Genomic DNA, 26,785 nt, shown 5'->3' with positions numbered 1-26,785 from the left:
AGTAGAGAAAGAAATATTGGAATGAGAGGATTAGTTTAGAAGATTATTTTATATGGAAAGAAAAACTTATTTTTAATGCTTAAACAAAAGTATTCCAATAATTTGTTCAAATTTTACAGGATAATGATATATATTTTTTTAAAGTAAAAATTCTAATTTATATTTCTATGATTTGCTTTCAGAAAAATCAAAGAGTGATTGGGAAAAATCAAGAATGCGTTCAACAGAGAAATATGAAACATACCTTCCAAGAAACCAGAGGCAACAACGCAATATACTTTTTAAAAATAAAGAAACAGCTTTTACTGGCGAAATTGAATGTAGCAATGTTGAACCTTTTGAAATCAAGAAAGAATTTATCGAAGGTATGACCAAATTTGTAATAAAAGTATCTGAAATAAAACTGTGAATTGAAAAATTGCAAAAAACATTTTGTTCAATTTTCAGATCAAGACACTACTTGTCAAAATCCTAATCAGAAATATAAGTCAAAATGGTGTTCCGTGTATATAAAAGATACGGGTAATTTGACTGTTAAGAACAAACTGTCGATATACAAGGAGCAAACATTTCAAGAATTAGAACAGATACCGGAAAAGAAGTTCAAATGTGAAAAATGTGCCCGTAGCTACAAATGGAAAAGTCATTTGAATCGCCATCTAAGATATGAATGCGACGTGAATCCACAGTTCATATGTAAATTCTGCGGCAAACAATTTAGACGCAAAAGTCATATGAGTGAACATATAGTTCAGGTTCATCAGAAAATAAACTCCAAGAAGTCAGTATTAATGCATAAATGTGACAAATGCTTTCGAAGTTATGCTTCGTCAAAAACTTTAAATCGACATAAACGTTTAGACCACGCAGAAATCAAACAAAATTTTACTTGTCATATTTGTGGCTGCAAAATGAAAGAAAAAAGTAACTTGTCTAAACATATTATTTCACAACACCTAAAGTGATAATTATTACTCTTTTTGTACAACTTGTATATCTTAAATTACTTTTTTTGAAAATTACTAAATAATACTCAATTTTACTTTCATTAGTTCGAAGAAAGTAAATTGTCTCCCCATCTATATCGACATCAATTGCTTTTCTTAAATGAAGAATTTATAAAATTTGTACTTTGTTTTGCAATATCTAAATAAGAAATCTTAGACCGAGTGCGAGGCCATAGATACGTAATCAGAACGTATTCTTTAAAGCCGAAAGAGCAGGTCTCGATGCTTTGAACTTTAATTTTGAAAGCACAAATGTGGAGGAAGAACGAAAACCGAGCGCGAATTTATTGTTTATAACAAAAACTGATCACATTTTCGACTAAAATTATACATCAAGCAGTGTATTTTATTCTGAGTTAATAAAATAATAATTTTTCTGAGACCTAAATACTTTCTTTTACTTTAATATTTATGGGAAGATGGATAATTAGGTAAGAGGTACATGCGTACATGTAACATAAAATTACAAAAAATTTAATCGTATGTTATATTTAAATAAAATAAAACAGGAAAATGTATATAAAAAGTTTTGTTTATTCATGGAAAGAAAGTTTACCGAAGAAAATTACGAAAACAGAAGAAGTTTCTGGACATAAAACAATGAGATACTCGAAAAGTCCTGTTCGATTTTTTAATAAGCCTCAACTTCTGTATAAAGAATCCTAAAATATTACATTTAGCATATTTTTTAATAATTCATTTTAAATATGTCCAAGCTTCACGATTATTGGGAGCACTAGAAGTACTGGGATATTTACCTTACATATTAAAATTTTCTTTTTTAATGATTTCTACTTTGAAGAGACTGTACTTTTGTACACAAGTGTCCCCCTATATTTTGTGCAATAATTGGTTAACTAAAAGAAAAAATCTATTTAAATATCCCGCTTCGACGCAAAGTTTCACTTGCTTTCATATATTTCTTTAAAACATTCCAGCATTATTAAATTGTAATGGAGAGGAAATTCTAAAGTTATAATAATCAAAATGCCTAAACTAAAACTATGAAATAACATAATCGGCAAGGTTTAGTTATAGGATAATAAACAATTGCTCAAAAATTATAATTCACATTCTTGTGATTTTTTTCTAAAAAAAGACAGAGAAACGCGAGAAGGATCACCACAATATACTATTTGAAAATATTAAAAAGAATTTTACTTGCGAAATTGAATATAGGAGTGACGAAACCTTGGAAATTAAGCAAGAATTTATCGAAATTGAATATATTGAAAATGAAATTTTTGAAATCAAGGAAGAAACTGGCAAAGGTATGGCTAGATTTGTTAAATTTTCAGACGAAGAGACTACAAATCAAAAACGAAATAAAAAATATAAGACGAAGTTATGTACCGTAGATATCAAAGAGAGTGATACTTTTTCTGTTAACAATAAATCTCCGACCCATAAGAAGCAGAAAAATCATATATCAAAGCAAGACCCGAGAAAAAAATACAAATGCGAAAAGTGTTCTAGAGGCTATAGCCATAAAAGAAACTTGTATCGTCATCAAAAATATGAATGCGAGGTTGTTCGAGAGTTCAGCTGCAAGTTCTGCGACAAGCGATTTAAATGCAACAAATGTATTAAAAGTTACACTCGGTTAGATTCTTTGTATCGACATCTACGTTTGGATCACGCAGAAGTCAAGCGACAACTAATTTGCAATTTCTGCGGATATAAAACGAATGTGAAAAGTAATTTGTATAAACACATTATTTCGCTCCATATGAAAAAATAAAAAAGTTCACGAAACATTAAACTTAAGGAAATTTATAGTATTGGGCGAAAAAACTATTCGATGTATAATAATCAGTTCTATTTTTTATGGATCCGAAAAATTTAATTTACTGTCCATTCCATTGTATACCGTTGTATACAGTATTCCATTGAATACTATAAAATGCTCAAAATAAATAAGTTTTATCATGAAATGTTACATTCAACATATTTTTAAATAATTTATGCAAATTATGTCCAAGCGTCACAATCATTGGTATTCTAGGATTACTGGCACATTTACCTTCTTTTAAAAAATTCTCTTGTTTAATTTTTTTCTACATTGAAGGTATTGTTTATTTTGTACACAAGTATTGTCCCTCCATATTTTGTGTGATAGTTGGTTAACTAAAAGAGAGAACCGATTAAAAGATCCCTTTCGAAGCAAAATTTCACTTGCTTTCAGATACTTCTTAAAAAATTCCAATATTAATTAATTATAACGAGGAAAACATTTCTAAGTGATAATAATCAAAGTATCGAAACTAAAACTATGAAATAACATAATCCATAAGGTCTGCATAAGGTTTAGTTATAGGTTAATGATAATTGATTCAAAAATTCTAATTCGCATTTTTGCAATTTTGTTACAGAAAAAACAGCGAGTGATTGTGAAAAACAGCATATAACATCAGGGCAGCGTTTGAAACGTCGGAGGCATCATCAAAATCTACTGTCTGAAAATAATGAAAAGAACTTTACTTGCAAAGTTGAATATAGCAGTGACGAAACAATGGAAATTAAGGAAGAATTCACCGAAATTGAATACATTGACAATGAAGCTTTTAAAGTCAAGGAAGAAATTAGCAATGGTATGGCCAGATTTTTAATCAAAATATCTTGAATAAAACTATCAGATAGAACATTTTAATATACATTTTGTTAAATTTTCAGACGAAGAGACTACAAGTCAAAAAATAATTAAAAAATATGACTCGAATTACTGTGCCGTAGATATAAAAGAAAGTGATCATTTTTCCGTTGACAATAAATCTCCGACCCATATGAAGGAGAAAATTTATATATCAAAGCAGGACCCGAAAAAAAAATACACATGCGAAAATTGTGCTAAAGGCTATAGCCATAAAAGAAACTTGTATCGTCATCAAAAACTTCAATGCGATGTCATTCGACAGTTTCGCTGCAACTTCTTTGACAAACGATTTAAATGCAACAAATGTACTCGAAGTTACACTCGGTTAGATTCTTTGTATCGTCATATACGTGTGAATCACGCAGAAGTCAAGCGACAATTTATTTGCAATTTCTGCGGATATAAAACGAACGTGAAAAATAATTTGTATATACACATTACTTCGCTCCATATGAAAGAATAATAAAGTTCACGAAACATTAAACTTAGGGAAATTTATATTATTGAACGAAAAAACTATTCTTTTTATAATACTCAATTTTATCTTTTAAGGTTCCGAAAAATTAAATGTACTCTCTCGATGTTGACTTAAATTGCTTTTTATTATAGAGCCAATGTATTATATCCTGATCTAATAAAATACACACTTTTCTGAGATTTAGATACTTTATTTTAACTTAATATTAATTTAATTTTTACTGCTTGTTTTTTTTATTAACCATCTTCTTAATGCTGTAATAAAAAACACGTGAGCCGTCATGCGACACGCGCGGAAGTGATAACTTCATATAATATAATATAATATAATATAATATATATATAATATATCATATAATTAGACGATTTGGGAGTAGGTTCAAAATAAATAAGTTATTGTATTGGAAACAGTTAGCACGTGTGCGAATTACGACATACATGCTATACACTATACTCCTTCTCGCTAGCTCTCTTTCTCTTCATCTTCGGCTTCACACTCGCACTGAGCCTTTGGCAATATTAATCCTGTCATAGGCTCAGCGACATTGTGAAGACGAAACATGGGAGAATGAGAGCGAGCGAGATAGATAGAGAGAGAAAGTACAGGCGTACACCTAGAAATAAAATTATAGAAAGAACCCTGTCCTAAATGTGAACACAATAGATTTCTATGGATTTCATTTAAATTTTGTGATTTTGTATGACATAAAAAATTGCCTGACTTAAGAAGAAAATTGTATGAAATTCCAACATAAAAATGTCAAATTTTATTTCCCCATTGCAAACAAAGTTTCCTGAAGCGACTACGAGAAAAAGAGAAGTTTCTGGACCTGAAATATTGATCTCTTTCTACAACTTTATGAAAAAGACGCAGTTAAATTATTTAGAGTTTGAAACTACAAAATTTCAACTTCATTAAGGTAAACAAGCCAGTAATCATGACACTAATTTTCTTGTTTTTAATCTGATTTAAATTAGTTTAAATTCCATTGAATAACATAAAATGCTAAAAATAAAGAAGTTTGATCACGAAATGTTACATTTAATATACTTTATAATCATTCATTTATATTATATACAAGCTTTACGATTAATGAGACAACTAGAATTAGTGGGATATATACCTTATATATAAAAAGTTCTCTTGTTTAGTTTTCTTTTGCTTTGAAGATATGGTATATTTTATACATAAGTGTACTTTTACATTTTGTGTGGTAATTGGTCAACTAAAAGAGAAAGCCTATTCAAAAATCTCGCTTCGCAGCTAAATTTCACTTGCTTTCAGATAGTTCTAGCAATATTAATTTATAACAGAGAGAACATTTTTAAGTGATAATAATCAAAATATCTAAACTGAAACTAGGAATAATATAGGGTTAATGATAAATCATTCAAAAATTCTGATTCACATTTTTGTGATTTTTTTACAGAACAAACAAAAAGTGATTGTGAAAAACAGCATATAATATGAAGCCATGTTTGGAAACGCCAAAGGGAACATCACAATCTAATGTTTCAAAATAATAAAAAGAATTTTACTTGCGAAATTGAATCTACCAGTGGCGAAACGTTGGAAATTAAAGAAGAATTTATCGAAATTGAATATGTTGATAGTGAAACTTCGAAAATCAAGGAAAAAATTATCGAAGGTGTGGCCAGATATGTCATAATAATATCCTAAATAAAACTACGAAATAAAAAATTCGAATCTACATTTTGTTAAATTTTCAGATCAAAAGACTACTGGTGAAAAACTAAATAAAAAATATGAGTTGAAAGTCTGTACCGTAGATACAAAAGAAACTGATCATTTTTCTATTAACGATAAGTCTCCGACCCATAAGGAGCGGATCATTCATATATCAAAGCAAGACCCGGATAAGAAATACAAATGCGAAAAGTGTGCTAGAAGCTATAGCCATAAAAGTAACTTTTATCGTCATCAAAAATTTGAAATCGAGGTAATTCGACAGTTTAGCTGCAAATTCTGCAACAAAAGTTATAAACAAAAAGTTTCAATGGATACACATGTTGCCCGCATGCATCAGAAAACAAACACAAAGAAGTCCGTATTGAGGCACATGTGTGACAAATGTTTTCGAAGGTACACACGGTTAGATTCTTTACAACGTCATAAACTTTTGGACCATGCAAAAGTCCAGCGACAATTTATTTGCAATTTCTGCGGAAATGAAACAAATGTGAAAAGTAGCTTGTATGTGCACATTACTTCGCGTCATATGAACGAATAATAACGTTCAGGAAACACTACATGTTAGGAAATTTATTATATTGTTTGGAAAAACTCTTCTTTGTATAATACTCAATTTTACTTTTGAATGTTCCTGAAAATTAATTTTGCTTACTTTCGATGTTCACTTCAATTACTTTTTATTATAGAATTTGTTAACATACGTTTTGTTAATTAGAAAAAATTAGGTATGCGAGAATATAGATCAATAGTTCCATGCCCAGTTACTAGCATCTACTACTACTAAATCAGAAACCAATGTATTCTATTCTGATTTAATAAAATACCATTTTTTCTGAGATTTAGATACGTTATTTTAATTTAAAATTAATTTAATGTTAATTGCATGATGCTTTTGTGATTAACCATCATCTTAATTATGTTGTACACTAACTGTATTACCGTGTATTTGATTTAAACTTTGTAAATTTGTATAACCTAAAAAATTCCAAGTTTAACCAAAAAATTTTATGGATTTTCAACATAAAAATTACCAATTTTATTTTTCCATGTCAAGAAAATCATCCTAAAACGTTTTCGATAAAACGAGGAGTTTCTGGATATAAAACATTAATGTATGGAAGATAACATCTTTTAAACTAGGATGGAAATCATCGAAAATAACTAATTGTATCTTTCACATTATCATTTTCTAGGTCTAGAGATTCATAGAGAGTCAAAGAAATTCACAGAAAAAGTTTATGTTTGGCCCTTATCTTCCACAACTCCTGACATTGCTTCCGATAAAAAATGTGGTACTAAGACTTTTATTGAATACGACATTGATGACACTTTGGAAATCAAGACAGAAATCATACAAGGTGACTATTGCAAATAAAATATCCTAAACAAATCTATAAGAAAGTAATCTTATATTACACTTTTTAAAATTTTCAGATCAAATGTCTGCTACAAATCAGAAGCATCATAAAACAAACCCAAGCACATTACAATCGAGGCTTAATTGCGACAAATGTTCTCGTAGTTATGCTACGCTGAGTGGTTTAAGTAATCATAAATGTTCAGAGCTCGCAGTACTCAAACCGGAATTCATTTGCGATTATTGCATATATAAAACTAATGTAAAAGGTAACTTTTTAAGACACGTTACTTCACGTCACATACAGATGCCGCAAACCAGGAACTATTGCGACAAATATTTTCGAAGTTACACGCTCAGTGATTTAAAGACTTATCCAAGTTTTGAACAGACAATATTTCAAACGCAATTTATTTGTAATTTTTGTGAATATACATCGAATACGAAAAGTTCTTTGGCAAAACACATTACATCACACCACACACCAATGTCGAAAACAAGGCAGAAAATGCATTCTTGCAACAAATGTTCTCGAAGTTACACTTCCTTGGGAGGTTTAACTCGACACAGACGTTTAAGTCACGCAAAAGTCAAACCACAATTTATATGCGATTTTTGCGGATATAAATCGAATCAGAAAGGAAACTTGTCAAAACACATTACTGCACTTCACTTACAAACATCCAAACAGAGGCATTATTGCACCGATTGTCCGCGAAGTTACACTTGGTTAAGTGCTTTAACCCGGCATATACGTTTAGAACATGCATCAGTTACACCACATTTCTCTTGCGATTTTTGCGAATATGAAACAAATTTGAAAAGTAGTTTGTCAAAACACATTGGTATACGCCACATGAATTAATAATAACGTAAACTAATCATTAAAGTTAAAAAAATATCTAGTAATTTTTGGAAAAACTCTTGTTTCTATAAGAATTAATATTAATCTTTACGAAGATTCCGAAAAATAAAATGTATTCTTCCTCGATATTGAATTGAAATATATTTAACTACAGAATTTGTTATATATCGAAAATATATATTAAATGTTACAATATTAATTAATTGTAATAATAAATTAATAAATTGAGATAATTAATTATTGTATTACTATATATCAAATCTACTATTATACATGTTGTTATTTGGGAAGAAGGTATGTGAGGATATAGATTAAATGACTGTTTCATTAAAACTTACCAGCAAGTGTTACTACTAAATCATAAAATAATGTATTCTATTCTGTGTTAATAAAATATACATTTTCTCTAGTTTTAGATACTTTACTATAACTTAATATTAAATATACACAAAATGGAATTTTGTGAATTTGACCTATACTTTGTCATTTAGAATAAGCTACAAAATACAAAATTTAAGCAGAAAATATAAAATTACAAAGTGCGAATTAAAATTTTTACTTTAAACAACAGCTTTTAAAATGATATATCGATGCCATTCTTTTACTCATAATACTGTAATATTTTCTATAGAATAATGTAATTATTGTTTTATTAGTGAAATAATTATTTTTTTGTTTGAAATGAAAAAACAGTTCTTTTTAAACACCTTTTTTATTTGCAAATTAATTTAAAATTAACTTCGCGCTCCTTTCCTTCTGCCAGTCCTGTTTAAATTGAAAAAAATGTCACTTTGCGAATATATAAAACGATATAAATTTGATAGAAAATAGTTAAGAATGGCTTAAAGGCTCCACTATTTGGTATATGCTTAGGTTGTCCTCAATGTTTTAATGCATTCATTGGAAAAAGTTGTCAACACTGCAAGCAATTTATTCGAAAAAAGTACGAGAGAATGAGAAATTGAAACTTATATATTTATGACACATGATTGACATTTTGTCCAAATGGAATGTAATCTGCTATGGTTCATTACTGTTGATAATTTTGTCAATGTTTAATGCAAGATATGGTTTAAAATCATCAAAAGTTACTGATTCTAACTATCAGTTTATAATTTTGTAGATCAACAGAATACCAAGATGAACCAAAGAAGTCAACAGGAAGGCCAAATTAGTATATAAGGCTCAATTTTACTTTTCGGAGGTACTGAGAAAGAAAATTTGTTCTCTTACGATATCGGTGTATATTAATTTTTCTTATTATAGAATTTATTATGCGTCATTTTTATTTGAAAATAGGTCAAAAGAAGCAGGTATTGCTTGATTACCATTTTTAACATTTTTAGTATTTTGGAATCCTTTAACAAAAATATGTAAGCTGATTTTTTCTCTCGCAATATGTGTTCAGAAATCTTGGTGTGATCAATAAAGTAAATAATAATAAAAATATACATTTTCAGAAATTTTAATAAAAAGGTAGGTGAAAACTGAACACTCTTTATTCGAAACTCAATGTCATTTTTAAAGATTAGTCACATAAAACAAATTTTAAACAAATATTTTTTCCGCGTGATGCATGCTTTTTTATAAATTGTATAGAATATCCAAAATATAATTAAACAAAACATTGAAATGCACTTAACAGAAGAAATTAAGTTCATGACCTAGAATGGTATCGCCATGAGATTAAATGATATAATAATGTTTTAGTGCGAAAACTGCCAAATCTTGGAAACATAAATCGAAAGGCTTATGTAATTTTTAGTTGTAGGAAAATGATAAATTATTTTACTATTGCGTAACTCTAAATCATATTTCTCTGATTTTTTCAGAGAAATCAAAGAGTGATTGGCAAACAAGAAAAGTAAGATCATCAGGTAAATATATTTCAAACCACCAGAGGGAACACAACTATGTACGGTTTACAAATAATGGAAAGGACAAATTAAGGAAATTAAGGAAGAAATGTTCGAAATTGAATATATTAATAAAGAAAATTTGGAAATCAAAGAAGAAATGATCGACAGTATGACCAGATTTGTAATCAAAATATATTAAATAAAACTGCGAAATAGAAAATCGTCAAATACATTTTCTTAAATTTTCAGATGAAGATACTACAGATCGGAAGCATAATAAAAAATATGATTCCAAATTTTGTACGGTCTATATAAGAGAAACTAATAATTTGGTGGTTAGCAACAGACTACCGACCCATAAAAAGCAACAAATTGAGGAATCAGAACAGGAAGCTGCATACAAGTACAAATGCGAAAAGTGTACCCGCAAATGTAAATGGAAAAATCATTTAAATCAACATCTTAAATACGAATGCAATGTTAGGCCACAATTCAGTTGTGAATTCTGCAGCAAACAATTTAAGCGCAAAAGTGTCATGAATGTCCATACAATTTTCGTGCATCAGGAAGCAAAGCCAATTTCGTCGTAATATTGGTAAAAAAAGTATTGCTTTTATAATAATATCGATTCATTTTTTATTTTAAACATGTCATTTCTTATTATACATTGCATTTACTTGAAAGAAAATAGTAATCAGAAGGTATTAATTAATTAACATTTTTAATTTGTTCGTATTTTTACTTTTTTAAGTTCCGGTTCAAAAATTGAGTAAGCCGATTTTATTTCCATTGTTTATTCAAAAGAAATTTTGTGTCATTAATAAAAACATTATTTATATGTTCCGGGGATAATAAATTATATTGTTTGCTTTAGAAACAGTTTATTATATTAAAATGTATATGAGTGCAGGATCCCTTTTTGTATGAAAAATTTACGGTTTAGTTGTAGGACAATCATCATTCAGTCACTGAAAAACTCTAATACCCATTTTCATGTTTTTTTGAGAGCAATCAAAGAGGGATTGGAATAACACAGGAATAAGATCAACAGTAGAATATAAATCATATATATTAAACCATCAGTGGGAACATAATTACATATTGTTTAAAAATTATGAAAATTAATCTACTTGCGAAATTGGTCATATCAATGACGAAACATTAAAAATCAAGGAAGAAATTGTCGAAGGTATGTAAAGATTTCTCATTCAATTATCTTAAATAAGAAAATGAAATGAAGAATCGCAAAATTTATTTTGTTAAATTTCCAGATCCAGAAACTGCAGGTCAAAATTTGGACTCAAAATTCTCTACTGGAGATATCAAAGAGTATTATAATGTTCCTGTAAACTAAAAATGGCCCACAGATAATATTCAGAAGATTTAGGAATCAGAAAAGGAATCGGAAAAGAAGTACAAATGCGAAAAGTGTGCCCGCAGTTATAAATGGAAAAATCATTTGAATCACCATCTAAAATACGAGTGCGGCGTCATACCACATTTCAGTTGTAAATTCTGTAATAAACGGTTGAAACAGAAACAACACATGAATCGCCATGTAGACTACGTGCATCAGAAAACAAATCCAAAAAAATCTACACTAAGGCATAAATGCAACAGATGTCATAGAAGTTACGCTTGGTTAGCTTCTTTGCAGCGACATGAACGTTCAGAACATGCAGCAGACAAACCTCAATTTATTTGCGACTATTGTAGCGTCAAAACGAATCAGAAAAGTAGCTTATCCAAACACATTACCTCGCGCCATCTGGACTTGAAAACCCTCTTTTTTGCATTGCATTAAAAGCTTTTATACCTTATACTATGTTTTGTGAAATTTACTCAATTGTACTTTTCGCAGGATCCGAAAAAGTGAATTTGATCTCCTACAATATCGACGTAAATAACTTTTTTGTAACGCATATTTCGTGGTAAAAAGCAGTTTGAAAAGACTTTTTCTTGCTGCTGCGCTTGCGCTCTTTGAGCAAGATTACTTCGTCTAGCTGCTGGGCCTGCACAGTTCGAGCCAGATTACTATTTATTGCTATTTCACTTGCGCATTTCGATTTAGACTTACTTTCCAGGACTGCGAATGGTGATGGGGAAAACTCGATGTGATAAGTTACCATAAATGAGTGATAAATTACCGATAAATTACAGAAAATGTTCGGACATTTTTGGTAATTTCTTGTAATTTAATCATAAATTTCCAAAAATGACCACAAATTTCAAAAAAAAATTTGTTTTTATTGTTTCTCAACTCAAAAATTTCCTACATTTGTTATAAAAAATATTTTATGTAACAGGTGCTGAAAGTAGATAGTTATAACTCTTGTGAAGTTTACAGTCGTTTCCTTTACAGTCGGCTTATTATTGGAACGCTTAGCCTCTTGCTCGTAATGCAAATTTCACACTCGATGGAACAATATACTATTTTTTAATATAGAATTTCTTATTATAATAAGACCTATCATCCTACTATTTTAATTTCTTTTGAAAAATGTTATAAAAATATTTTGTTTCTATAATTTATGTTAAGAAATGTTTTATGCCGTTAGTAAAGAAGTAATTATATAGTTTATCCAAGTTTAATAAATTATAATTTCTCAATTGTAAATAGTCTTTTATTTTCAAATATATATATATTCTGGTCGAAAGAGATGGAAGTCTTTCCCAAAAGTTAAATACTTCACAGCACATTTAGAAAGACTAGAAACATGAAAATGTCATGTTTTAATATGTGAGGTATATTTTTATACTTTTAATATCATAATTTATATTAAGATGTAGAAAATTTTTCTATTGTGCAATGGAACATCCATTAATTAAACAACTGTCATATAATAAGGAACTTAAAAAGTGATTTTGTATAATAATATGTTCCTTGATAATGTGAGCTTCGCCTTCAAAAATACACGAAGTGAAATCCCATTTTAATCATAATTTATTTATCTTAACTCAAACTATAAACTAACATCCGAAAGTTTTATGTAAGGTTTTAGTTATAACATTATGATCAATTATTCATCCACTGAAAAAATTTCACCTAAATTTTTATGATTCTTTTCAGAGAAATCAAAGAGTGATTGGAAAAACACTGAAATAAGAGTATGTCTTTCAAAATACCAAACGGAACACCAAAATCTACTGATTAAAAATGATGAAAAGCACTCTACTTCCGACATTCAATATAGCAATGACGAATTTGTGGAAATTAAGGAAGAATTTATCGAAGGTATGACCAGATTTGGAAATAAAATTTCTTAAATAAGAATATGAAGTAGAAAATTGTAAATTTATTTATTTTTTCTTAAGTTTCAGATCAAGACACTACAGTTCAAAAGTATGACTCAAAATTCCACGCTGTAGATATTAAAGAAACTTATAAAGTTCAGGAATCAGAACAGGAAGCGGAAAAGAAGTACAAATGCAAGAAGTGTTCCCACAGCTATCTATTAAAAAATCATTTGAATCACCATCTAAAATATGAATGCGATTTAAATCCGCAGTTCATATGTAAATTCTGCAACAGACGATTTAAACAGAAATGTTATATGGATAGACATATAAGTCGCGTGCATGAAAATTTAGACACATCAGAGTCGGTATTGAGGCATAAATGCAACATATGTTTTCGAAGTTACACTTTGCTCAAAAATTTAAATCAACATAAACGTTTTAAACACTCAGTAGTAAAAGCGTTATGGTTTTGCGATTTTTGCGGAATTAGCATGAATCTGAAAAGTAGCTTAGCAAGACACATTGTTTCATGTCACTTACAAACAACGAAAATAAGACATAAATGCAACAAATGTCCTCGGAGTTACACTGCGATGGGAGTTTTAAACCGACATAAACGATTATACCACGAAACAGACAAACCACAATTTATTTGCGATTTTTGCGGACATAAAGCGAATGAGAAAGCAAGTCTGTCAAAACACATTTCTTCACGCCACTTACAGTCTTCGCAAATAAGGCACAATTGCAACGTATGTTCTCGAAGTTACACTACTACAAGTGCTCTAAATCAACATAAACGTGCAGAGCATGCAACAGTCAAACCACAATTTACTTGCGACTATTGTTGTCATAACACAAATAGGAAAAGTAGCTTGTCAAGGCACATGATCGCACGCCATCTGAATTTAAAAAAACGTACATGAAACATTAAAGTTTAGAATTTTGCTAATATGGTTTAAAAAGCTACTATTTGCAATACAAAAAAAATATTTTTTTTTACCTCAAATTATATTCTTTGTTGAAATCAATACATAATACTCAATTTCATATTTTGATATTTATGAAACAGTAATTTACTCCCCTTCAATATCGACATAAGTTAATTTTCTGAAATATATAGATTATTGTTATGTGTTGAAGAAAGCAATTGAGCTACCGGATCGAATAAGGGCTCATAAACTTATTTCGCCGGGAGTGGGAAGGTCCCTGGAGACTTTTAATAACATATTCGAATTTGAATGTTTAAAGACTATATCTGGATGTAGAATTTTATTGCGCATCTTTTTTTCGCACGCAAAAATTGTAGATTTTTTAGTTTTCTAATTAAGGCCAAAAAAACTTTTTTTTGTTGTCGTTGAAAAGATTAATTTTAATTTGTTTTCACTTCAACTCCTGCTCCATCAGTCCGTTTTTCGGATTTTTAAATAAAATTATGTGCAAATGTAGCTCGAAATGTCCTTCGACTGATAGAGCAGAAGGAATTCCAAAATTTATTTCAAAAAATGTTTGAAAATTTTTTTTCTGGTGCTTGGCGCTTGCAAGACTTCTTTAACTTTGAGCGTTTCGTTTATTGAACGAATTTCGAGCAACAAAAAACTTCCAGCAAGAAATTTGTTCAAAACAGTACAAAGAAGTTTTCTTGAAAATGTTAGCCCCATCGAATTGATATTCAAGAAATTGTTAACGTCTCAAATCGATAGTGGCGAGGCGACTCGCACGCCGGCTGTATCGAGAGTTTCAGATGCGATTCAATACAGTTCTCCAGCGCCAAAAATAAAAAGTAATCAGGCAATATGAAAGTATTATGAATAAATAAATAATAATACATAATGTAAAATAATTTATTCATTTAATATTAGGTATAATAGAATGGTTCTATTTTTAAGACAAACTGTTCAAAAGTGAACCAAAAAATAAATATCTAATAGTTGAGATTCAGCGGATTCTTAATTCCGCGATTGTTTCAATGCTTCAAATTCGTGGAATGTAAAAAGGTGGAAGTTCGAGAAAGTACATTTGTTTCACATTCCTCTTTTAATAGAACTTTAGTATTTCTTATCATAATATTAATATTAAATAAATAAATTGATTTACATTATGCACTATTATTTATTTATACATAATACGTCGCCTAGCCGCTATCGACTTCAGACGTTAAGATTTTCTTAAATATCAAATCGATTGGGTTTACATTTTCTAGAAAACTACTTTGTATTTTTGTTAACAATTTTCTCGCTGGAAGTTCTTTGTTTCTCAAAATTCGCTCAATAAACGAAACGCTGGAAGTTGGAGAAGTTCGATAAGCACCAAGCATCAGAAAAAAATGTCAAACCTTTTTTAAAATTAATTTTTGAATTTCTTATTTTCTATCAGTCGAAGGACATGTTGAACTATATTCCCTGAAAATTTTATTGAAAAATCGGCGAACCTGACTGACTGAGCACGATTTGAAGTGATAAACGAATTAAAATTGATATTTTCAAAACAAAAAACAGACTTTTTGGCTTTAATTAGAAAAATAAAAAAGCGACATCTTTTTGCCTGGGAGAAAAAAGATGTGCAATAAAATTATACATCTATATATAGTTTTTAAAAATAAAAATTCGAAATTGTTTTTGAAAGTCTCCACGGGCCTTCCCACTCCGGCGAAAAAAGTTTATCTGTCCTTATTCGATGCGGCAGCTCAATTGAGGGCCCGGATCAAAGAACCTATTATAACTTTCTGATGCTTCTCTACTTTGATCACTCGAAACTTAGAACAGGTTCTTTAGTCCGGACCTTCAATTTTCGAGAAAATATTCAACCTCGAACATTTTTATTATTTTTCTTAAGTCTTTTTAGTCTACTGTTCTTTATTTTGTTGTTAAATGTTGATTCTATTCTTAGGTTTAAAAAAAATGCCATGCTAAGTCCGCTGGTTTGCGAACCCCGGTCTTCAGATTGCCGGTCTGGTGCTTTGTAAAGTTCTACAACTTTGAAATCTATTTATCTGTAGAGAAAGTCGATCTAAGTTTAATTTCTGTATGTATTTTTGCATGCATAGTAAATCAAAACTTAAAGTCAAAATCGTGATAGCAAAGAATGTATCAAAAGCACCATTTCTCAAGGTGCAGATATTAAACTGGGAACGACTTTCTTTTTTTTAAATTTGAATCCTTTCAGAGATTGTAATTTAGAGTGCCCAAATCATTTTAATATTGCTTTTATTTTTATTTTTATTATAATGTACTATTTGTGGCCGTCCACATAAAACGGGCCTTAATGGCCGGTTCTAGTTTCGGTAATATTCACGTTTTTCGAAGTGGAGGTTAAAATGATTATTTTCGGGTTTGAATACGGGATGATAATGGCCTCAATGACTTTTTTCAAGTTAAGGTGGTAATTTTTGGCATGAAATTCCGGGAATTTATTCGGATAAATGCCTCCATACGTAACTCTATACTGGCCATGTGGGTCATTTTCATGCAGACGCCTCCATTTATCATTAAAAATATTTCGCGATACTGGAAACCTGTTGTACCCTCTGGAAAAGTAGGAAGAAGGTACCAATTCAGAATAAGAGACAAGAACGTACATATTCAAAAATTAATTTTGATGAGCCGAATTTGGCTTCAAAGCACTGGCAGTATTAAAAAAATTCATTTCGAAAATCATTTCCTCTATCTTAGTTCTTTTGCGCAAAAATGATTTCATTAATAAGATAATTAATAAATAATATAATAGAGAAAGAAAACTTCATTTTTAAAATGATTTGTTGTCAGCCTGGCTGGCGCTACCCATTTAAATTTGGTTAAACAAATATTTATTTCTGAATAAATACTTTCGTTCCACTTTTAATGAATAGGCACATATTTTTCTGAATACCTAAAATTTAGTATTTACCAGACGATTTTCGGTATTTCTATTTTTGTTTGTATTTTAATTTTCTTTTGAAAAATATGATAAACAGAATTTGTTTCCATATTTACGTTAAAAAATGTTTGTGTCATATGTAAAGGAAATATATATATTTGTTCCGGAGCTGTAATAAATTACATTGCTGCGTTCTAAAGAAGCTTTTATTTTCACATTTATACAAAATATAGTGCATGACCCTTTTAGAAATGAAATGGTATGACCTAGAATTGTAAAGTTCTAAGTTTGAGTAAAGGTATAATTATGTTACTTTTTGTGCAAGAAGCTGAAAAGATTAAGAAGCATGAACCGGAAGGCTTATATATTTTGTCAAAGGATATAGATCAATCATTCAACTATCGCATAACCCTAAATTATATTTTTATAATTTTGCTTCCAGAGAAATCAGAGAGTAATTGGACAAATCCAAGACTAAGAGCAACGGGAGAATACACATGTATTTTAAACGACGGGAGGGAACATCACAATCTGCTGTTAAAAAATAAAGAAAATGACTGTACTTGCGAAATTGAATATGACAATGACGAAACTTTGGAAATTAAGGACGAAATGATCAAAATTGAATATAGTAATGATGAAACTATGGAAATCAAGGAAGAACTTATCGAAGGTATGACTCGACTTGTAAATAAAATATGCTAAATAAGACTATGAAATAAAATCTTGAAAAATACATTTTATTTAAATTTTCAGATCAAGACACTACAGGTCTAAAAATAATCCAAAAAGATGAGTCAAAATTGTGTACCTTTAATATAAAAGAAATGGAAGATTGTGCTTTTAACATCAAACTTCCGACCTATGACAATCAGACTATTCAGGAATTAAAACAAGAACCGCAGAAGAAGTATAGATGCGAAAAGTGTGCGCGAAGCTATCGGCAAAAGAATATGTTAAATCGTCACAAAAAATTTGAATGCGGAGTCACGGCACAATTCACATGTAAATTCTGCGACAAACAATTTAAGCGAAAAAGTAACGTAAATCGACACATTCGTCAGGTTCATCAAAAAACAGTATTCAGTTATACATGTAATATATGTTCTAAAAATTATCATTCTGTAAATGGTTTAAATCAACATAAACGATTTAAACACGCAGTAGTCAAACCACAATTTACTTGCGACTTTTGCGGATATAAATCGAATCATAAAAATAACTTGTCAAAACACATTTTCTCACGCCACTTACAGTCATTGAAATCAAGGCATAATTGCAACGAATGCTTCCGAAGTTACACTCGGCTAGGAGATTTAAACCGACACAAACGTTTAGACCACGCAGAAGTCAAACCGGAATTTATTTGCGACTATTGCGGATATAAAACGAATTTAAAAGGTAGCTTGTCATCACACATGACTTTAGTTCACTTGCAGAGATTGAAAACAAGGCATAATTGCGATAGATGTACGCGAAGTTATGCTTGGTTAAGTGCTTTAAATCGACATAAGCGTTTAGATCATGCAGCAATCAAACTGCAGTTTACTTGTGATTTTTGTGGATACAAGGCGAATCAGAAAACACACTTGTTTAAACACATTATTACACGCCATCTTAAAGAATAATAACGTATACCAATCGTGAAACTTTAGAAGTGTCTAATATTATGTTGAAATACTGTTATTATTAGGATTATACGGTATCAAAAATTATGCATGGATCACCATTTTTAATTATTTTTAGTATTTTATATATAAATTATGTTAGGAAATGTCGCATCAGTAAGGAAAAAAGTACATACTTATTCTAGAGTTAATAAATGAAAACTTTGGAATTTTAAAACGTCTTTTATTTTCCTTTTTTATACAAAATATAGTGCATGGGTCCTAATAAATGAAATAGATTACCCTAAATATAAGTACGTGAAATATTTAACTGATTTTATGTCAGAAAATGAAGTGAGAAAGAATTGAAGGAATTTTAACTCCCTAAGTTTAAATAGCGGTATAATAATGTTAATTTTTGTGTGAGAAACTAAAGAATCTTGGAAACATAAACAAAGTTGTATATAACAATGACGAAACTTTGGAAATAAAGGAAGAAATTATCGAAATTGAATATATTGATGAGGAAGCTTTGGGCACCAAGGAAGAAATCATCAAAGGTATTACTAGACATTTAAATATACTATCTTAAATTTGACTGTGAAATAATATCTTGCAAAATACATTTTATTTAAATTTTTAGAAGAAGACTGAAAACTGCCGACGAATAATAATAAAAATATTCAGGAAGCGGAAAAGGAATCGCAAAAGAAGTACAAATGTCCAAAGTGTGCTTTAAGATTTGTGCTGAAACAAAAGTTTAATCGTAATATAAAATTCATATGCCGTGGCAGGACACAAGTCCCATGTAAATTATGTGACAGAAAATTTAATAAAAAAACTAGCGTGAAAGTACATATACGGCAGATTAATTAGAAAATAGACACAAAGAAGTTTGCATCATGCAGAGGGAAACCACCATTTATTTGCTAGTTTCGTTGATGTAAATCATATCAATAACATAACTTTTCAAGGCGCGTTACTTCAATTCACAATACTTCACACAACTCACAAACATACAAAACAAGACATAATTAAAACATAAATTTTCGAAGCTACAGTTGTCTAGGAGATTGAACCCGAAAAAAATGCTTAGACCAGGAAAAAATGACCTAAAATTGTAACACCCTAAGTTTCAATAAAGTTTTAATAATGTCCCATTTTGTTTGAAAAATTCGAAAAAGACTTGAAAACATAAACCGTAAAATTCATAGAAGTTTTTGTTAGAGGATAATGAACAATTATTTTATCACTGAAAACCTCTAATCTAAATTTTTATGTTTCTTTCAGAGAAATCGAATTGTGATTGGAGACAATCAAGAATAAGATCAACAGGAGAGTATAAGGCATTTCTGTTAGATCGCCAAAGGGAACACAACAATTTACTGTTTAAAAATAGAGGAAAGAAATTTACTTGTGAAATTGAATATAGCAATGACGAAACATTCGAAATTAAGGAAGAAATGATCGAAACTGAATATAATGATGACGAAACTTTAAAAATGAAGGAAGAAATTATCGAAGGTATACATAGCCTTATAATAAAAATATCTTAAATAAAAACATAAAATAAAAAATTCTAAAATTAATTTTGTTAAATTTTCAGATCAAGAAAATAAAAGTCAAAAGTGTGACCAAAAATTTTATACGATGGATATGAAAGACACCCATAATGTTGCTATCAGCAAAAAATTGCCGTCCCATAATAACGATAAAATTCGGGAATCAGAACAGGAACCGCAAAAGAAGTACAAATGCAAAAAGTGTGCCCGCAGCTATAAATTGAAAAAGCTTTTAAATCACCATCTAAAATATGAATGTGACGTCAGTTCACAGTTCATATGTAAATTCTGCGGAAAAATATTTAAACGGAAAACTCATATGAATACGCATTTAGTTCGCGTACATCACGAAATAAATATGAAGACGTCGGCGCTGACGCATAAATGCGACAAATGCTGGCGTAGTTACAATTGGTTAAGTGGTTTATGCAGACATAAACGTATATACCACGCAAATGTGAAATCACAATTCATTTGCGATCTTTGCGGACATAAAACTAATCAAAAAAATTGCTTGGAAAAACACATTACTTCATTACACTTAGAGACATCAAAAACAAAGCATGATTGCAATATGTGTTCTCGAAGTTACACTTCGTATCACGACTTGACTCGACATAAACGTTTAGTTCATCCAACGTTTAAAGCACAATTTACTTGCGATTTTTGCGAACACACATCAAATAGGAAAAGTCACTTGGAAACACACATTATTTCACGCCACTCACAGACATCGAATACAAGGCATAATTGTAACAAATGTTCACGAAGTTATACTTGGCTAAGTGCTTTAAATCGACATAAGCGTTCGCAACATGGGGCAGAAAAACTGCAGTTTATGTGCAATCTTTGCGGATATAAAACAAATAGAAAATGTAGCTTGTCAAAACACATTACGTCACGTCATCGAAAATAATAGAGACGTGCACCAATCCTTAAGCTTTAGGAGATTTCTAATATTGGTTAGAAAGACTTTTATTATTTGTATGATACGTTGTATCTATTTAGAAAGAAGTAGGTATCATGAGGTATATGAATTGATTTTTGTTGTATTTTTAGTCTTTTGCTCCTTTAAGAAACTTTCGTAAGCAAATGATTAAAAAGGTACAATTTCTTCAATGGTTTGAGTAAACATAACCGTTTAGATCACGCAACAGTTAAATTGCAGTTTACTTGCGATTTTTCGGACATAAATCGAAATGGAAAAGTCATTTGGCTCTACGTATTACTTCACGTCACTTACAGACATCGAAAACAATGCATGCTCGCAACAAATGTTCTCAAAGTTACATTTGACAGTATGATTTAATTCGCCCTTAAGGCCATGTGTCGAGAGGGTCACGTGACCAAACTTGGTCTTCAATTTTTCTTTCCCAACTTACGTCTAAACGAAATGAGGTATCGCTCTGAAAGTTTAGGAAATGAAAGAGGAGGTATAAGGTCCATATCTCTGCTTTGTTCCGGTGAAAATGTTGAGAAAAAATTTTTTTTGAAGGAAACACCAATGGAAATCTTCTTCCCCAACTTACGTCCACACGGAATGAGATATCGTGTTAAAAATTTGACACGATAAATAGAAGGCATGCAAGAAATGCAAATAAACATATTTGGTCTGAGAAACGTATCATTCTGGTATTAGATGTGCCAAAGCAGCACTCGCGCAGCGAGTAGACAACTTCGAACTTTTAGGGGTCTGTGGGTAAAGCAGATTGCATGATTACCGTCGGAGAAAGTTAAAAGTCAAACTTCTGCTGTAAAACCTAAATGTGTCCGTCGATAATCATTATTTGCATCAATAAACTTTTTTCTTCTCTAAGTCTTTACAAGGCCACAAACGATCCTTTAATATTTATTAACATTTCCCGAACAAAATTTCCGCGTTATTTAAACTTTTATTTTTCAATATGGGTGAAAAAATATTGATCTTAGGGCTGACTTGATCAACTGTTATACTCATCACATGGCCTTAAACGTGTTAATACGCAGCAGTCACAACAATAAAAATCATACTAAGTGTACATGAGATACATGTATCTTAAATTGACGATTTAGATTCTTATCCTAATTAGAGATGTATATATATATATATCTTTAATTAGGATAAAAATTTAAATCATTGAAATTTAATAATTATAACTTTCATCTTATAATATTCTAGATAAACAGAATGCAAAAAGTGAATCGAAGAAATTATCAGAAAGACCAGATGTTGGGCCATATTCTTGTACTGAAATTTGTTTTGAAAATTATTCTTATGCCAATACTTCAACTAAAATTGAATACGACATTGACGAATCTTTGGAAATTAAGGAAGAAACTATAGAAGGTATAAACAAAATTGTGATCAAAATATCTGAACTAAAATTGTAAACTAATAATTTGTACACTGTGTATTGTTCAATTTTCAGATCAGAGTGCTTGCTCAAATGAAGTTGTACGCCTAAAATGCAATACAAAATTCGAGGCAGAAGAGTGTACTTTATATCTGAGAGAAGCTACTATTTCGGCTGATAATAAAAAGATGCGGAACAGAAGGAAGCGGATAATTCAGAAATCATACCAGGAATCTGAAAAAAGTACAAGTGCGGAAAGTGTGCCCACAGCTATGTATCAAAAGCTAATTTGTATCGCCATACAAGATTCGAATGCAACGTCGAGCCACGGTTCAATTGTGAATTCTGCGACAGAAGATTTACTCAGAAAACTAGCTTGAAGTCCCATGTAGATCGCTTGCATCACAAAACAAACATAAAGACGTCAGTTATTAAGCATAAATGCGACCAATGTTCGCGAAGTTACAATTGGTCAAGTGATTTACAGCGACATAAACGTTTAGAACATGCACCAGTCAAACCACAATTTACTTGCGATTTTTGTGGACGTAAAGTTAATCAAAAACAAGGCTTGGTAAGCCACATTATTGCCTGTCATCTGAAATAATTTGAAAAAACTCTTGTTTACATAATATTCCATTTTAGTTCTGGCGAAGGATTCGAAAAATTAAATTTACTCTCCTTCGATATTGATACAGATTATTTTTTTAAAAATAGAGAATTCATTATTAAACGCTTTCCTAGTCTTTTAAAATTAGGTAAGAGGGTATGGATTGATTAAAAGTTTCCTCCCGATTCACTATTAATTGTTATTACTAAATGGTAAACCAATGTATTTCATTCTGAGTTAATAAAAAAACTTTGTTCTGAAGTTTAGAGTTTAGTTTTCACTTAAACTTAAATAAAACTATAAACTTATTAATTGTAAATTATGTTTTGTTATATTTTCAGATTCTTATGCTGATATGTTTATGACTTTATTTAAATGTAATTTTTTAGATCCACAGAAATCCAGGAATGTGTCCAATAAATTTACAGAAAGGCCAGAAAGTCGCCTTTATTCTTGTAAAATTACTAACATTTCCTCTGAAGATAATTCTGGTCCCAAGACTTTAGTTGAATACGATATTGACGAAACATTGGAAATTAAGGATCAAATCTTCAATGGTATGACTAGATTTGTAATCAAAATAACTTAACTGAAACTATGAAATAAGTAAATTCATATTGCGTGTTTGCAAGTTTTCAGATCAAACAGTTACAGGCCCGAAACATAATAAAGAAAATAAATAAAACTGCTTGCTGTACAAATAAAATATAGTTTGCCATGGGTTATTAGTGTAATATTATGTTGCATGGGTTATTAAATATATATTTGATACATAATAAGTATTTAAATCATCGAAAATTACTAATTGTAAATTTCATCTTATAATTTTCAGCTCCACAAAATGCCAAGAGTACATCAAAGAAATTAACAGAAAGACCAGATGTTGTGCCATTTTCTTATATTGACATTTGTTTTGAAAATAATTCTTATGCCAAGACTTCAACTAAAATTGAATACGATATGGACAAATCTGTGGATATCAAAGAAGAAATTATAGAAGGTATGAGCAGACTTTTAATCAAAATATCTTTAATGAAACTATAAACTAATAAATATTTAATTATATTTTGTTCCATTTTCAGATGAGGCAACCTGCTCGAAGGATATTTTGACTGTTAAAGAACAAATGCAGACCAGAGGAAAGCGAAAAATTCGCAAATCTAATCAGGAATCCGAAAAGAAGTACAAATGTGGAAAGTGTGCTCACAGCTATGTATCGAAAGCAAATTTATATCGTCATACAAGATTCGAATGCAACGTCGAGCCACAGTTCAGTTGTGAATTCTGCGGCAGAAGATTTACCCAGAAAACTAGCTTGAAGGTCCATCTAGATCGCTTGCATCAGATAAAAATGACAGAGACGTCGGTAATTAAGTATCAATGCGATCAATGTTCGCGAAGTTACAGTTGGCCCAGTGCTTTGAATCAACATAAACGTTTAGAACATGCACCAGTCAAACCACAATTTATTTGCGATTATTGTGGGCATATAGTTAATCAAAAGCAAAACTTGGCAAGCCATATTATTGCCCGCCATATAAAATAATAATAACATACAAGAAACATTATGCGTAGGAAAGTTTGTAAAATTGCTTGAAAAAACTATCGTTTGTATAATACTCGGTTTTACTTCTAGCCAAGGTTTCGAAAAATTGAATTTACTCTTCTACAATATCGACTTAGGTAGCTTTTTTAAATAGAAAATGTATCATTATACGCTTGGCTAATTGGGAAAATTAGCCAAGAAGTGGTATCGGTTGATTCAGAGCTTCCTGCTGATTTGCCAGAAATTGTTAATACTAAATCGTAAACCAATGGTATTTTATTCTGAGTTAATTTAAAAAGCAGTTTTCTGCAATTAAGATACTTTCTTTTAATTGAATAGTAATTTCGTGTTTAATGCATGACGCTTTTTAGATTGGCCTCTTTTTTAATCCTGTAATAAATAATACGGTAGTACATCTAGAAATAAAATTACAAGGAAAGACCATACTAAGTGTACATGAGATAAATGTATTTTGAACTGATGTATTCATGACATTATTTTAATCTTAATATCTATAACTTTTGTAATGCAAATTTTGTCAAAATAAAATATAGCTTTCTATGGGTTGTTATTGAGGTACTGAAATTTATTTAAAAAATATTTTTTATGCCAAGACTTTAACTAAATTTGAATACGACATTGACAAATCTTTGGATATCAAGAAAGAAATTATAGAAGGTATGAAAATGCTTGTAATCAAAATATGTTAATTAAAGCTATAAAATAATCATTTGAACATTATATTTTGTTCAATTTTCAGATCAGGAAGCTTGCTCAAAGAAAGTTGCACGCCCAAAATGTAATACAAAATTGGAGGCAGAATAGTGTACTTTATATCGAAGAGAAGTTACTATTTTGGCGGAGCTCGTGTAGTTACAATTGATTTAGTGATTTACATCGACATAATCATTTAGATCATTGTGGACGTAAATTAAAAAACAATATATTGCCAAACCATATTATTGCCCGCGAATTGAAATTGTTTCAAAAACTCTAGTGTGTAGAGAATTTATAATCATACGTTTTTTTAACTTGGGAAAATTAGATAAGAGAGGGTATGGAATTTTTAATAGTTTCCTTCCGTCTTATTCGCAATTGCTAATACTCAATCATAAAACAATGTATTTTATTTTGAGTTCATAAAAAAGCATTTTCTGTCATTTCTATACTTTCTTTTAACTTCAGAGTAATTTGATTTTTACTGCATGACGCTTTTAATTAACCATTTTCCTAATCATGTACTAAGTAGTTCAGGAGTACAGCAAACTCTCGCTTTCAGTCACCGTATTATCAGCCTTCCTAGAACTGCTAGCTCACGCAATTTCTCAGGGGAGTAGGGCGAGAGCGGTTGCGACATTATATATATATTCCATTAGAAAACGAGTCAGGCGGCCCCTACTGATTACGTGTCTACCCCCCCCCCCCCATCCCAAATCAGTCCAAGGCCATTTGAAGGCAAACCCCGACACTTGACTGAAAGCGAGAGTTTGGTGTACAAAAAAACAGTGCTGAGTGTACATTAGATACACGTATTTGAAACTTATATATTCATGGCACTGTTTTATTCTTAATACTTCAATCTTTTATAAAGCAAATTCGGTCCAAATAAAATACAGTTTGTCATATGTTATTAATTATGGGGGTATATATATATATAATTAAAAATTTGACATAAGGATAACCGCAGGATTTCGCTGGGAGCGGGTGCTCATCTGAAAAATTGCACCCGCTTTCAGCGAAATCGCGGTAAAATTTCAGCTACAAGCACGTCTCACAACCGTGAGATAGGTGGTTACTGTCTGTAAAAGAATCAATACGACGATCCAGCAAAAGCATCGTGCACCCTAAGAACACGGAGCGACCCAAGAACAACCGCCTTTTGCATTTTTCCCGCAAGTGTTCTACCATATTGTTGACACGCAGGGATGCTTTTTAGGCCATTAGCTAGTGAAAGCTTGGCACCTCCAAGAGCGCCGATGATAAGGACGATCAGCTTAGCAGAATATTCCGGGTACAATCGTTGCAACTCCCTTATAAGGTCTCGATACCTCTCTTTCTTTTCATTATCCTTGGCTATGATGTTTTTGTCAGCTGGTGCCG

The 26,785-nt window shown here is 30.5% G+C and overlaps 8 protein-coding genes across 11 annotated transcripts in view; all 8 read left to right on the top strand.

Moving 5' to 3' along the window:
- The first annotated feature begins 186 nt into the window (after positions 1-186).
- LOC117167410 (zinc finger protein 90-like) lies at positions 187-4,280 on the top strand. Of its 3 annotated transcripts, XR_004466392.1 has the most exons (4): positions 187-365; positions 448-781; positions 3,380-3,598; positions 3,681-4,280. XR_004466392.1 is itself a non-coding variant. In XM_033352311.1 (3 exons), exons 1-3 carry the CDS (start codon positions 215-217, stop codon positions 4,121-4,123), a joined length of 813 nt encoding a protein of 270 aa, XP_033208202.1. In that variant the 5' UTR covers positions 187-214; the 3' UTR covers positions 4,124-4,280. The 3 variants fall into 3 exon arrangements, 2 of the variants coding, with proteins under 2 accessions (XP_033208202.1, XP_033208203.1); XM_033352311.1 differs by lacking the exon at positions 448-781; XM_033352312.1 differs by lacking the exons at positions 3,380-3,598; positions 3,681-4,280 and having other exon boundaries at positions 448-1,344.
- A 1,367-nt stretch (positions 4,281-5,647) lies between these two features.
- On the top strand, positions 5,648-6,389 carry LOC117182842 (zinc finger protein 43-like). The gene is made up of 2 exons (XM_033375953.1): positions 5,648-5,786; positions 5,869-6,389. Exons 1-2 carry the CDS (start codon positions 5,648-5,650, stop codon positions 6,387-6,389), a joined length of 660 nt encoding a protein of 219 aa, XP_033231844.1.
- A 659-nt stretch (positions 6,390-7,048) lies between these two features.
- On the top strand, positions 7,049-8,266 carry LOC117167736 (zinc finger protein 778-like). The gene is made up of 2 exons (XM_033352887.1): positions 7,049-7,209; positions 7,286-8,266. Exon 2 carries the CDS (start codon positions 7,291-7,293, stop codon positions 8,071-8,073), a length of 783 nt encoding a protein of 260 aa, XP_033208778.1. The 5' UTR covers positions 7,049-7,209; positions 7,286-7,290; the 3' UTR covers positions 8,074-8,266.
- Positions 8,267-9,213: 947 nt separating this feature from the next.
- LOC117182841 (zinc finger protein 678-like) lies at positions 9,214-14,944 on the top strand. Its single transcript, XM_033375952.1, has 3 exons — positions 9,214-9,247; positions 13,003-13,167; positions 13,254-14,944. The coding sequence occupies exons 1-3, from the start codon at positions 9,214-9,216 to the stop codon at positions 14,096-14,098; spliced, it is 1,044 nt and encodes a 347-aa protein (XP_033231843.1). The 3' UTR covers positions 14,099-14,944.
- A 2,389-nt stretch (positions 14,945-17,333) lies between these two features.
- LOC117182840 (zinc finger protein 723-like) lies at positions 17,334-18,871 on the top strand. Its single transcript, XM_033375950.1, has 2 exons — positions 17,334-17,700; positions 17,784-18,871. Exons 1-2 carry the CDS (start codon positions 17,334-17,336, stop codon positions 18,653-18,655), a joined length of 1,239 nt encoding a protein of 412 aa, XP_033231841.1. The 3' UTR covers positions 18,656-18,871.
- Positions 18,791-22,909, top strand: LOC117182839 (zinc finger protein 681-like). Its single transcript, XM_033375949.1, has 6 exons — positions 18,791-18,811; positions 19,062-19,194; positions 19,925-20,158; positions 20,241-20,888; positions 22,355-22,522; positions 22,605-22,909. The coding sequence occupies exons 1-6, from the start codon at positions 18,791-18,793 to the stop codon at positions 22,907-22,909; spliced, it is 1,509 nt and encodes a 502-aa protein (XP_033231840.1).
- Positions 20,866-25,204, top strand: LOC117167686 (zinc finger protein 761-like). 2 transcript variants are annotated; one of them, XM_033352805.1, is made up of 6 exons: positions 20,866-21,158; positions 22,355-22,522; positions 22,605-23,103; positions 23,529-23,696; positions 23,972-24,139; positions 24,222-25,204. In XM_033352805.1, the coding sequence occupies exons 5-6, from the start codon at positions 24,100-24,102 to the stop codon at positions 24,683-24,685; spliced, it is 504 nt and encodes a 167-aa protein (XP_033208696.1). In that variant the 5' UTR covers positions 20,866-21,158; positions 22,355-22,522; positions 22,605-23,103; positions 23,529-23,696; positions 23,972-24,099; the 3' UTR covers positions 24,686-25,204. The 2 variants fall into 2 exon arrangements, with proteins under 2 accessions (XP_033208696.1, XP_033208697.1); XM_033352806.1 differs by lacking the exon at positions 23,529-23,696.
- LOC117182838 (zinc finger protein 761-like) overlaps positions 24,707-26,785 on the top strand; it is a 9,644-nt gene continuing 7,565 nt past the window's right edge. The window contains exon 1 of the mRNA XM_033375948.1: positions 24,707-24,710. Within this exon, the coding sequence (XP_033231839.1) occupies positions 24,707-24,710 (4 nt within the window). The remainder of the gene's footprint in view (positions 24,711-26,785) is intronic.

The sequence above is a fragment of the Belonocnema kinseyi genome, chromosome 2 (assembly GCF_010883055.1).
Source record: "Belonocnema kinseyi isolate 2016_QV_RU_SX_M_011 chromosome 2, B_treatae_v1, whole genome shotgun sequence".
In the NCBI taxonomy this organism is placed as follows: domain Eukaryota; kingdom Metazoa; phylum Arthropoda; class Insecta; order Hymenoptera; family Cynipidae; genus Belonocnema; species Belonocnema kinseyi.
Note: the sequence above shows the minus strand (reverse complement) of the source record. Positions and strands in the feature narration are given on the sequence as shown.